The 14167-nt window shown below is 35.5% G+C and overlaps 2 protein-coding genes across 3 annotated transcripts in view; one reads left to right on the top strand and one right to left on the bottom strand.

Annotated features, from left to right (window-relative positions):
• Window positions 1–14167, top strand: part of kiss1rb (KISS1 receptor b) — a 360900-nt gene that overhangs the window by 273775 nt on the left and 72958 nt on the right. The window lies entirely within an intron of this gene.
• Window positions 1–14167, bottom strand: part of vps33a (VPS33A core subunit of CORVET and HOPS complexes) — a 39044-nt gene that overhangs the window by 22827 nt on the left and 2050 nt on the right. For both annotated transcript variants that reach the window (XM_087251765.1, NM_001099973.2), the window contains 10 exon segments: window positions 13711–13838; window positions 11900–12083; window positions 10402–10518; window positions 9001–9175; window positions 8281–8474; window positions 6581–6707; window positions 5882–5949; window positions 5496–5633; window positions 3091–3228; window positions 1480–1648 (listed from right to left, as the gene is read on the bottom strand). In XM_087251765.1, coding sequence (XP_087107891.1) covers window positions 1480–1648; window positions 3091–3228; window positions 5496–5633; window positions 5882–5949; window positions 6581–6707; window positions 8281–8474; window positions 9001–9175; window positions 10402–10518; window positions 11900–12083; window positions 13711–13838 — 1438 coding nt within the window.

Here is a 14167-nt window from a genome sequence, read left to right as displayed (position 1 = left end):
GCAGAACAAATCGGATCCGAATTTGCCGCATACGTAGATGATCGGAACTCCACGCAGCTCCCGCACTATTCTTCATTGGAAATGAATGACTTCCGGTCTGTCGCTTGTCGTGTGCAGTAGATCATCACATGATCTCTTATAACAAAATCACATGACCTTTTTTAATGAGCATGCTGAAATTTGTGCGGTAAACATGTTATCATCGTAGGTTATGCGCAATTGCGCATCTTATCGAATAAAAAGTTTATCCTACTCAGTTATGTGAATAACTTTATGCGCATTTTCATCTTGACGTTTCCATCAACCGTTTTGTATGTGCATATCCACAATGCGCATAAAAATAGGAGGATGGAAACATAGCTAGTGTAACGCAATATTCAGTAAGGGTGCATACAGCTTGCTCGTGGGAGCCATCTTTACAGTTTAGCTAGTATTTTTTTACTAATAATGTGAGGGTGTTATTAAAATAAATTAGCATCTTTTAAAAAGTAAATCAAAACATTTATCCAGGAATAAAAAGAAGGCTAATAGATGTCTAATAGACGCCAAAGAGCTTAGAATTTCCAAGAGGCGACACTCAATAAAACGTTCTATTGCAACAGCAGCGCCCAGCAACAGCCCTGGATTCCGCTATTTTGGAGTGAAAGCGGTCGGCTGTCCATTGGATTTTATTGCTGTTGCGATGGCGAGCAGCTGCTTTGTTTTTTATTTATATATTTAAAAAGCGCATTAAAGCTGAAGATACAACCTGAAAAACGACAATACAGCACTTACTATCACAATCATCAGCACTTTCAATAGTTCATTTTACAGACTTATAATATGCTGTTGTTCTATTGGAGTTTTCATTCCAAAATGGCCACTGCGCCCTCTAGTGGCTGTGTCCCAAATTGCACTAGAGTGTCGCCTCTTGGTGATTCTATGCTCTTTGTAGACGTCTAAACATAGACGGCCTCAGTAAAGCAAGGCCAAATTTGAGCTTTCATTAAACATCTAATAGACGTCAAAGAAAAGCCCAAAACTAGCCTTGTCATCAAATACAAATAAATGAACGACTACGTTTGTGACTACGTATCTAACTAATCTGTATTTGATGTCTATTAGATTTTCACTGACAGCCCAATTTAGCCTTGCTTTAGCCAAGCCATCTATGCTTATATGTCTAAACACAAAATTGCTTGCTTGTTGATATTCACCTAAAACGAGCATCTATTTAATTGTAAATCAAAGCATTTATGCTTCTTGAGGTGACCTTACAGCACAAATGAAATCAAAACAAATCGTATTGATTTTGTTAGCTCATGTCACTAGTTTTGTGGTGAACAAAACAGAAGTTTTCTCATTTAATATTCCGTTTCTCTAGGAGCTGCATTACAATACGTAAAAACAAACCAAAAAAAAAAACGGTGGCAGCTTCCGGTTCATGTGGCCTTTAATGTAAAATGAGCATATTTTTAAAAAGTAAATCAATGCACTTACGCTTCTTGTGGAGGCCTGTGGGAACCTGCTGTCGTTCCTCAAAGTGTGGCCCAGGCAGCATCTTCAGCACCTCCTCGATGCTCCTCCATCCTGGTCGCGCCAGAACCTGAGTGAGGCGAACGCTGAGCGGAGCGTAGCCGCTGTACACGTACGAGATATCATTCGGGTTCTGCAGGAGAGAGAGAGAACATCATGAAGAAACACATCAGTAAGTCCACACTGAAATCTGCAGATTTTCAAGCCTATCAGGCAATCTATTTACTTACTTATGTAAAAGTGTGTGTGTGTGTGTGTATATTATATATATATATATATATATATATATATATATATATATATATATATATATATATATATATATATACACACTTTTACATTTCACATTCAAGGCGGAGCTATCAGTCATTTAGGGTGGGGCTATCAGTCATTTAGGGTGGAGCTATCAGTCATTTAGGGTGGAGCTATCAGTCATTTAGGGTGGGGCTATCAGTCATTTAGGGTGGAGCTATCAGTCATTTAGGGTGGGGCTATGAGTCATTTAGGGTGGAGCTATCAGTCATTTAGGGTGGGGCTATCAGTCATTTAGGGTGGAGCTATCAGTCATTTAGGGTGGAGCTATCAGTCATTTAGGGTGGAGCTATCAGTCATTTAGGGTGGGGCTATGAGTCATTTAGGGTGGAGCTATCAGTCATTTAGGGTGGGGCTATGAGTCATTTAGGGTGGAGCTATCAGTCATTAGGGTGGAGCTATCAGTCATTTAGGGTGGGGCTATCAGTCATTTAGGGTGGAGCTATCAGTCATTTAGGGTGGGGCTATCAGTCATTTAGGGTGGAGCTATCAGTCATTTAGGGTGGGGCTATCAGTCATTTAGGTTGGAGCTATCAGTCATTTAGGGTGGGGCTATCAGTCATTTAGGGTGGGGCTATTAGCCATTTAGAGCAGAGCTATCAGTCATTTAGGGCGGGGCTATCAGTCATTTAGGGTGGAGCTATCAGTCATTTAGAGTGGAGCTATCAGTTATTTAGGGCAGGGCTATCAGTCATTTAGGGCGGGGCTATCATTTATTTAGTGAGGCACTATCAGTCATTCAGGCCAGAGTTATCATTTTAGTGCGGAGCAATCAGTCAATCAGGGCGGGGCTATCAGTCATTTACGCCGGAGCTATCAGTCATTTAAGGCGGGGCTTTCAGTCCTTCAGGGAGGGGATATCAGTCATTTAGGGCGGGGCTATCAGTCATTCATTCAGAATGGGGACATCAGTCATTCAGGGTGGAGCTATAAGTCCTTTAGGGCGTGGCTATCAGTTATTTGGGGCGGAGCTATCAGGGCATTTCTCAATTCTACTTTGACTTCATCCATTCTTGAATCTTCTTTCGTTTTGAATGCAACACTCATCTTCCAACAATCTATTCGGTTCCCAAAAGTTGAAATCATTTATTTATTTATTTATTTATTTTCATTTCAGGAGCGTTTCAATTGGATGTACGTCACAATAGAGAAAAAATAAGGAAAACGTTAACTTCCGTTTCATGGTGACTTCATTACACACGTACATAAAGTGCCGTTTCAAAAATAAACCAGAAACTACACTAAATGAGTAACAGCACAAACCTGTTCGTTGGCGTCCTCCATCCACAGCTTGAGTGTTTTCCTGATTGTGGGGTAGTTGTTCCTCATGGTGCTCTGAGGTTTGAGCAAACCAACCTTCTCCAAGTTCTTGAGGGTCAGAATGTGCTTATAACCGTACGTCTAAACCAATTTTAAAGCAAGTCAGATTCAGTTTTATGCAGACAATAACAATTTTGAAAAGCATTTCACCGATGCCATCATGTGATTGGTTGATAAAAAAAAATTAAAGGGATAGTTCACCCAAAAATGAACATTACCTCACTGTTTATTCCAATAGTATCTGGATGCAGCCTTTATGATGCACGCTGAGATTGTATCACTCAGCGATGCAACGTCAGACACAATGCACTCAATGGAGTGAGTGACGTCACTGTGACGGGTAGGGTTAGGGGTGGGGTTTAGGTGAGTGCATTAAAAAGCATTGGATGCAGCTCAGAGTGCACTGCACCCAGGTCTGCATACAGACTCCTCTCGTTTATTCTCCCTCATGTGATTTTAAACCCATTTGAGTTTCTTTCTTCTTTCAAGCACAAAAGAAGATATTTTGAAGAATGATGGTTTCTGGCACCCATTTACTTCCATTGTATTTGTTTTTTCTACTATTAGGGCAGACTACCAGAATTCTTCAAAATATCTTCTCTGTGTTTAACAGAAGAAAAAACTCAAATAGGTTTGGAACAAGTAACGGGTGAGTAAATAATAGCCCTTTTCACACATACAGACCTTTCCGGAGAGGTTGTATGTGTGAACAGGTCCTTTTTGAAAATACCGGTAAATTCGTTCTGGCTATTTTCCGGAAAGAGAAGTTGTAACATTACCGGCAATTTGCCGGAATGCTGCGCTGTGTGAATGCAGAAGGAAGATTCCCGTAATAAGCGCGTGCACGTCTAGAACGTGCTGACGTGAGACGTCTGCTTTAGCCAATCACAACAGTCAGACGCATTTACGTCCGCGCGATTTATGATAATAAAAGCCTTTGAATATTTTTCCAGACACATTTAGCTGCTAGAAGTTAGTCAGATCACGTTTATATGTTCTTCTTAATGCCAAATGTGTAAATAATCATCGATGAGATGCTTATGATAAGCCGTTGTTTGTTTACCTTCAAGCTTTGCATGTGCCTGTGAAACAGCCTGTGAGCGCCTGCACACGCACATATTATGAACATCTCGACATGCGAAAGTGATCCTGTGAAAGTTGTTCACAATATTGATCATCCACAGAGTTTGTAATTTAGTCAAATGTTTACAAACACAAGCGCAGCCGTTTAGAGCTCATTTCTGGTTAATGATGTCAGAATTTACCGGTATTTTGCAATGGATGTGTGAATGCTCTTTTACGGAAAATTTCCGTAACGTCCTCGCCTGTGTGAACAGCGCTTTTTTGAAAATACCGGTAAAGTCGTTCCGGAAATTTTCCAGATATTTACCGATATCACTGTGTGAAAGGGGCTAATGACAGAATCTTCGTTTTCGATGAACTGTCTCCTTAAGTGTGACATTAGGTCATTTTGCCACATTTACACTTATTAATTAACTTTTTTAAATTGAAAATGCATTTATTTTATAAGAGGGTTGATTTATGTTTGTTAAAATAACGTTTTGTTATTACCAACATTTACACACCTTTAACATTTCTGAAAATTCAGAATTTGGAGACATTGGGAACTCCTGCTTTAAAGCCTCAATATACTTAATAATCAATAACACCAGAAATGAACTCTAAACCAACTTTTGGTGTAATAATAATAATAATATTAATAATATGTTACATTTATATAGCGCTTTTCTGGGCACTCAAATCGCTTTACACAATGGGGGGGTCTCCTCATCCACCACCAGTGTGCAGCATTCACCTGGATGACGCGACGGCAGCCATTTTGCGCCAGACCGCACACCACACACCAGCTGATTGGTGGAGAGGAGACAGAGTGATGATATGCCAATCATGATATGGGGAGGGTTAGGAGGCCATGATGGACAGAGGCCAGTGGGCAGATTTGGCCAGGATGCCGGGGTTAAACCCCTACTCTTTTTCGAAGGACATCCTGGAATTTTTAACGACCACAGAGAGTCGGGACCTCGGTTTAACGTCTCATCCGAAAGACGGCGCTCACTGAGCAGTATAGAGTCCCCGTCACTATACTGGGGCATTAGGACCCACACAGACCGCAGGTTGGGCGCCCCCTGCTGGCCTCACTAACACCACTTCCGGCAGCAACCTAGCTTTCCCAAGTGGTCTCCCATCCAGGTACTGACCGGGCGCAGCCCTGCTTAGCTTCAGTGGGCGATCATGTGAGAGTTGCAGAGAGCTAGCTGCCGGCTGTTACATTTAGAAATACATTCAGGCCCAAAAGAAAATATCAAATCCATTTTTCTCTGTAATACCTGAAGGATCTCCCTCTTATAGTAGTCCAGAACTTTCTGTTTGAGTCCGTTGTTGCAGACAGACTGCATACAGACCAGCCGCAGGATTTTTATCAGCGGGTCTTTCTGCGCAATGCAGTCCTCAATATAAGTGCTGACCTGTAAAAAAAAGTGAAAAAAATATTACATATTATACACACACAATAATACTAATATACACATAATATTAAGATCGATAACCACTAATGTATGACTTTAACTTGAAAATATTTAAAAACTCAATTAAAAAGCTTTCAAAAGTAAAATAGTTTCTGTTAGTTTTATAAATCATAACAAAATGTACAAAACAAAGGTGATTTGAACACTTATACTGGCTTTATATTGGAGTTATAAGCTAAATGAAGCACCTTGTCTGTGTCGACTCCAGTCATGAACTCCTGCTCGACCGTCAGACTGTCAAAGAAAACCTCTGAAGCTGAAACACAGGAGACAGATATATCTGATGAAGACTATTGGCTAAAATACCAAAGCAAAATCAGACATGTGAGCCTGGAGCACATCCAGTGTTACGTTACACATGTAGATTTTAGAAAATATCCAAACACATTGATTTTTATTTTTTTTTTTTAGAGTTTATGCATAAAATAATATTATGAAAATAAAAATAAGAATATTAAAGATCATGTTCAATGAAAGCATTTTGTAAATTCTCTACTATAAACATATCAAGACTAAATATTTAGTTAATAATGTATATAGCTATGAAATTCATATACACACACAAACACACCCCTACCCTTACCCAAACACACCCACCCAGACCCACACACAAAAACTCACCCCCAAACATACACAAAGAGACACGCCAAACACAAACACCCACAAAATAAGTTCAACTCTTTCATATAGACAACTTTAAAGGTGGATTTAGGAGTTTTTAGATTAGTTTGCAAACTCAGATTCCAGGTTTTATCTCAGCCAAATATTTTCAGGCCTATCCTAAAAAAAAGATCAACGGAAAGCTTATCTATTCAGTTTTATGACTGGTTTTGATGTCCAGAACCACAAAAGGTAAGAACTGAAAAACTGTTGTCAGTCAGTCTTACTGGTGATGTCTTTGATAAGTTCAGCGATGGAGGTGTGATTGGCCAGAGAGCTGCGCGCCGCCTGCATGTGCGGCAGCTGGGAAACAAACTGCTTAATTTCTCCCACAGTTTTGGCGTTGTGTCGCTCCTGGAACACAGTCAGAAATATAACAGCTTATTAACAATGCACTTTTCACACTTCTGGGTTTCTCAGCAGCAGAAGTCAGTATAGTTGTGTAAACTTAGAGCGCAATGAATAGGAGAGGACAACAAATACTTTTTTTACAGTCCTATTTGCTCAAATAATAAAAGAAAAACTCCCTGAGGGTGTTACCAAGACTTTCAGAAAAAGGAAAACTGTGTAAATGTGTAATGTTTATGTCATATGCAATAATGTAATCTGTGAAAATAGTGTGAGACTGATAACGGCAGCCAGAAGAGAGAATAATGTCAGATTTACTCTCCCGCCCCCGTAGACGCTGCATTACAAACACCTCACACAAGCGGTTAATTCGTTTTCTGTAAACTGATGCAAAGATGATATAGTACATCCATAAATAAGCTAGCTTGCTCTCTGCGACTCTCACATGGTCACCCACTGAAGCTAAGATCAATCTAGATTGCTGCCGGAAGTGGTGTTAGTGAGGCCAGCAGGGGGCGCCCAACCTGCGGTCTATGTGGGTCCTAATGCCCCAGTATAGTGACGGGGACTCTATACTGCTCAGTGAGCACCATCTTTCAGATGAGATGTTAAACCAAGGTCCTGACTCTCTGCGGTCATGAAAAATCCCAGGATGTCTTTTGAAAAAGAGTAGGGGTTTAACCCCGGCATCCTGGCCAAATCTGCCCACTAGCCTCTGTCCATCATGGCCTCCTAACCATCCCCATGTTATAATTGGCTACATCACTCTGTCTCATCTCCACCAATCAGCTGGTGTGTGGTGCTGCCCAGAAAAGCGCTATATTAATGTAAGGAGTTATTATTATTATTAATAAATACATATAAATGTTGATGTGATTTAAAAAAATATACATAAATATTAAAACAATTAAGGATTTAAGTTATAATGATTGTTAAACATATCATAACAGGCAAGTTTCACATGATAAAAACATTTGAAAAGAAGTCTGTTTGCCTCACATAAGCTGCATTTATTTGAATACAGTAAAAGCAATAATATACCGCAATTAAAAATGCCTATTTTATGTTTCTAAATATTATAAGATGTAATATTATCATGTGACCCAAAGCTGAATTTCAGTCTGCAAATCATGTTAAATGCTTATTTGAATAATTTATTATTATTATTATTATTATTATTATTAATGATGAGAACAGATTTGCAGGTTTACATGCTTGCTTTTAAAAATTGTTATTAAAAACAGGAAAAGAGAATCAATTAATCAAAAGTGACAGTACAAGGTTTCTACATATTCACAATCGAAAACAAATATTGCTTAAGAGGGCAAATAATATTGACCTTAAAATGATTTTAAAAAAATTAAAAACTGCTTTCATTCTGGCTGAAATAAAACAAATAAGACTGTGTCCAGAAGAAAAAATATTATCAGACATACTGTGAAAATTTCCTTCCTCTGTTAAACATTACTTGGGAAATATTAAAAATCACTGGAGGACTAATAATTTTGACTTCAACTGTATAACTAAAAAGATCCAACACACAGTAGCTAGTGAGATAACGCAGGAAAGCAGCACAAACCTCAAACGCAGCTGAAATAATCTTGGCCTTCTTGCTGAGAGCCGCACCGACAGCATTGAAGTTCTTGTCGCGTATCTCGGCGTAAAGCTCCTCAGCGGAGTTCAGCTGCAGTTTTTTGGGCTCGGTGGGCAGATCTTTGCCGCCTTCACCCTGTTTCTTCTGCGCAAACTTTTCAGGCGGGAGCTTCACATAACCTGACAAAGCAACGAATCAACATGAGCGTCTACATACAGGTGATGCCAGAATTACAGGTTAATTTAGAGGGGTGCATCTCCAAGATAAACCTCTTATTTTTAGTGGTTAGCACTGTCACCTCACAGCAAAAAGGTCATTGGTTTTCGAGTCCCAGCTGGGTCATTTGGCGTTTCTGTGTGGAGTTTGCATGTTCTCCCCATATTGGTGTGGGTTTCCTCCAGGCGCTCCGCTTTCCCCCACAGTCCAAATGCATGCACTATAGGCAAATTGAATGAGCTAAATTGGCTGTGATCTATGAGTGTGTGTGTGTGTGTGTGTGTGTGTGTGTGTGTGTGTGTGTGTGTGTGTGTGGGTGTGTGTGTGTGTGAATGAGTGTGTATAGGTGTTTCCTAGTAATGGGTTGCATCCGGAAGGGCATCCGCTGTGTAAAACATATGCTGGAATAATTGGCGGTTCATTCCACTGTGGCGACCCCTGATGAATAAGGGACTAAGCTGAAGGAAAATGAATAAATAACTAATTTACCATTGGTGATGCCAAAGATCTCGTCGATGAGACCCTCGTATGTGAGCTGCGTGGCGAGCGGTGTGAGTAAATCCACGTTTCGATCCAGCAGCAGAAGAGTGTCAAACACAGGCAGGATCTGAGTGTGGCTGCCTGCAAACTCTCTCTTCATCCGCAGCATCATGTTGGCCACATGCTGAGAGAAACACAGTGCAATGCAAATACACACACCCAATTACTTACTAACTCCTAAAGTACACAAGAAATCAAACTAACCATATTGACTGGTGAGCTCACATTGCTAGATTAGGTCTGTCTGAGGTATTGGGCGGGGCTAACATACTTAACCACGCCCCCTCTAGCTGTCAGTTTTGACATTAAACAGAACTGGTGAGCAGGAGGAGGAGTCTGTTGGGTTGTAAGAACTCTCCCCAAACCCTTTCCCAGATCTATCTGAATGAAATGCCTACTTTACAACATCCAATCAGCTCGCAGTAGAGAAAACAAGCCACGCCCATGGTGTTTTCTGATTTAATAATCCATTTCTTTAGGATCTGCGTCACAATGCGAAAAAAATGGTCACAGCTTCCGGTTCATGCGGACTTTAATAGCGCAGTGTGTATAATTGACACCTAGTGGTTGAACTAAGTATTGCAGTCCGGTCTCACCTCTGATGACTCCAGTCAGGTTGCCAGATTGACGACACAAACAGGAGCATGCCTCAAGATCTAGTAAGCTGCTCAGCTAATGTTTACATTTCTAATATTTACATTATTTGATAATTAAAAACCACCTCATGTGGATTTAATACCTCTAAACTCATTCAGAGTCTCATTTTGATGGCTGCTACTGTCCTCCGAAGGTCAAACTTTTGGCTATGCCTTTATATTTTGATGACTTAAAGTAAATACACAGTTTTTTTCTTCTTTAAGGCAACCTGGGGTACTAAAACATAAACTGGTGAACTGGCAGTGGGGTGGTTATAGAGACCAAATCCAACACAGACATTCTGACACGCAATACACACTCTCAAAGCAGAGTAACTGATTATACCATTGATTTTCAGATAAACAAGTATGTTCACTTAGCATGTTTCCTAAACATCTGCAAACATATTATGGTGTTTTTTTAAGCTTTAAGTCCAACTAAAAATGTTATTTACCACGCTAGACTCAAATAAGCACCACTAAAGCTGAAATTGAGGATATCTGAAAGCATCTAGAATGAAATGTTCAAAAAGCACAGACTAGATTGTGACATAATGATGACATTAATCACTTTAATTCTTTGTTTTTCGTCTCTTATAAAAGTATTTTATGTTTCTTTTATTCTTGTTTAAGTAAAGCACACTTGTGTATGAAAGGTGCTATATTAATAGACTTGCCAAATTTGCAAAATCGGCACAAATGCATTTCTACTCACCCGTGCACACTCTCCTTTGCCAAATATCTGTGGTATTGTTCCATAAAGTGCTTGCAAAGTCATGAGGCCTTTGGCAGCATGATAGAGGCTCGTCTGATCATTTTCTAAATAACACTCCTATTATGAAAGAAAACAAAGTTATGCATTTATATATATTTTGTATTTTGCATTATTTTCCCCAATGTTTTGTCAGTCAACTGCTAATAGTTGTCAGCCAATTTTTATTTAATTTAATACAAACCATATGAAAAAGGATCAAAAGGGCAGACTTAAATGATCATTTATTATTTTAATTAACTGTATAACGTCTTTTGCAAAATCCTATATTTTTTTCTAGGTAACAAATAGGTAACACAATAAAAACCATACAAACAATCAATCAAACAAACAAACAAAAATAAATAAATAAATAAAAAACAAATAATTAAACAAAAACAAAATAAATAAATAATTAATATAAATTGATTAAAAATTAAATAAATAAATAAATAAATAAGAACAAATATATAAAAAATAAATGAAAAAAAACAAATCAAGTAAATTTTATTAAACAAAAATAAATAAATTAAATTAAACAAACAAAATCAAATAAATTTAATTAAACAAATAACAATAACTAAAATTGAATAACAAATCAAGTAAATATAAATAAATAAAAATAAATAAATAAAATTAAATAAACAAATCAGATAAATAAAAATAAATAAAAATAAATAAATAAAAATAAATAAACAAATCAAATAAATATAAATTAATAAAATAAAATAAAAATTAAATAAACAAATCAAATAAATATAAATAAATAAAATTATATAAACAAATCAAATTAATATAAATAAATAAAAATAAATAAAATTAAATAAACAAATCAAATTAATATAAATAAATAAAAATAAATTAAATTAAATAAACAAATCAAATAAATATTAATTAAATTAAATAAATAAACAAATAAAACAAATATAAATAAAAAAATAAATAAATTAAATTAAATAAACAAATCAAATAAATATAAATACATTAAAATAAATAAAATTTAATAAACAAATCAAATCAAAAATAAATAAATAAAAATAAATAAAATTAAATAAACAAATCAAATAAATAAATAAATAAAATTAAATAAACAAATCAAATAAATAAAAAATTAAATTAAATAAACAAATCAAATAAATATAAATAAATAAAAATAAATAAAACAAATAATTATAAATAAGTGAATTAAATAAATAAAATTAAATAAACAGATGAAATAAACATAAATAATTTAAAATCAAATAAATAAAATTAAATACATCAAATAAAAATAAACAAAATTTAATAAATATGAAAAAATTATAATAAATAAATAAAATTAATTAAATAAACACAAATAAATATAAATAAATAAAAATAAATCTAAGATCAAAATAAATCAATAAAATGTTCATTATAGATATAATTAACAAATGTTAAAGCAGCTAAAAGACAGTATTCTGCATGCACAGATATTTCTTACTCTAAAGGAGCTCTCAGACTCCATGGAAAGCAGATCTCCATCATAAGGGATGAGGTCGAGGATGTACTCGTCGATGTTTGTGAAGGAGTTCAGGACGCCTTTCTCCTTCAGCCGCTGCTCACACAGGAGGCTCCGGCGAGGCACGAACAAAATGTGAAACTCACGAGGCTGCAGTTTATCCTCACTGCAATGCAAAAATCACTTTTAACTGGGGTTGTGTGGCAGCAGTGTGTGATTATAACCAGCTTCTAATAGTAAAAATGTATAATTATAATTCTGTTTTTTATAATCACACTTGATGAAATCAGTCTGCAGAAACACTTTGATTGGCATTCTCCCTTTGTACGTGTGATCCCAGGGGGGAAAGCCCCGCCCACTAGAGACCATCTCTCCCTTATTAGCATAAGACGTCAGTCTGGTTTTTGAATCTGCCACTATGCTGACACATATGCCTTTGTAGCCACGCCCTCTTTTAAAAAGAGCACAATCTCATTTGAATTTAAAGCGACAGTCACCAAAACAGCATAATTAGGATCAAATGCTAAAAGGGGCAGTTACAGAGAGTTATAAGACATTATTTTTGTGGTATTTTGTGCTGACACACACACACACACACACACACACACACACACACACACACACTTTCTGAGGATGACAGAGAATTATTTTAGCATAATATGTCCCCTTTAACATTGCATATCCTATGATGTGACTATTGTGGATATGCATATCAATGCTAAAATGGTATATTGTGCAGTCCTAATACGAGTGGAGTCAATTATATTTATCATTATTTCTTAATCCTGACATTTCATGACATTTTCAGAAATGAGTGGTATTTATTAATTAATTAATTCATAATTTTTTCTCAATACTTCATAACTTGTCCTATGTACATAATAAATTTTAAAAAATGCATGTTATTTATTAATTACAAATATGTCAGATTAAAAAATAATAATAATTTCAATTTCTGAATATTGTATATCAAAGGTTTTAATTGCATTTAATTTTAGCCAAGTTGTGAGGCAGGCTTAAATGATCATTTATTATTTTATTTTATATCGTCTTGTGGGAAATCCTATATTTTTATCCAGGTAAAATAAGTAGTTGGCAAAACAAAATAAAATCCATACAAACAAACAAATGAATAAATAAATAAAAATAAATAAATAACAAAATAAATCAACAAAAACAAAATAAATGATTAATTAATTTAAGTTGATTAATAATAAACTAAATAAATTAATAAATATGAATAAATATTTAAAAAAATAAATAAATATTATAATAAATAAATAAATAAAATTAAATAAACAAAATCAAATAAGTTTTAATAAATAAATATTAATAAATAAAAAAATTTAATAAACAAATCAAATAAATAAAATTTAATAAAATTAAATAAACAAATCAAAAAATGTAAATAAATAAATAAAATTAAGCAAACAAATCAAATAAATATAAATAAAATAAATAAACAAATCAAATACAAATAAAATTAAATAAACAAATCAAATAAATAAACAAATCAAATAAATATAAATAAATCCTAAATTAATTTTAGCCAAGTTGTGACCGCAAGGCCTTAGTTTGCGTCTAGCTTGCTTGGGTTTGTTAACAAGGTAAGTGCAAATCTGTACAGATATATTGTTTTTTTTAATTCTGTATTTTGCTTAAGAGTCAACTGTTAATCACTAATCATAATGGTTCTAAAGTCCTGAATGACACAAGCGTATAAATTCTAAAGTTCTTGATTTCTCTGCCAAAATCTGACGAGCTGTTTAGTAACTAAACGAATTTAGATTTACCTCGAAACATTTTCTGCAATGATGTCCATTAACTCCAACCTCGGGCGAACAAAGAAGACAATATTCTTGACGGCGGCAGATGGTATTCGGCCTCCTTTAAGAGTGAACATTTTCTCCACTTCATGTTCCTTTATGAAAACAAATAGCACAATAATGAGTATGGGTATGTCAATGAGTAAACAAAAACAAGTCCCACAGGTACCATGTTGAAATTGAGGTAAAGTTGGTTTTATATTCGCAGATTCAGACTTTCTCCTCAATATAATTTCAGAAAAGTATTCTTTGCAAATTCTAAATAGGGAAATCACATTAGCAGCCAATGATTATCAAAGTACAACATTGTTCACAGTCAATTAAATAGTGCTAATGTTGTCAGACCCACAAGTTTCACAATATAGGGAGCATGTCCAAGTTATCTCAAAAGGAATGTGCAAATATAAAACCTCAACCATGTTAA

The sequence above is a fragment of the Danio rerio genome, chromosome 5, assembly GCF_052040795.2.
Source record: "Danio rerio strain M-AB ecotype USA chromosome 5, GRCz13ab, whole genome shotgun sequence".
NCBI classification, from domain to species: domain Eukaryota; kingdom Metazoa; phylum Chordata; class Actinopteri; order Cypriniformes; family Danionidae; genus Danio; species Danio rerio.
Note: the sequence above shows the minus strand (reverse complement) of the source record. Positions and strands in the feature narration are given on the sequence as shown.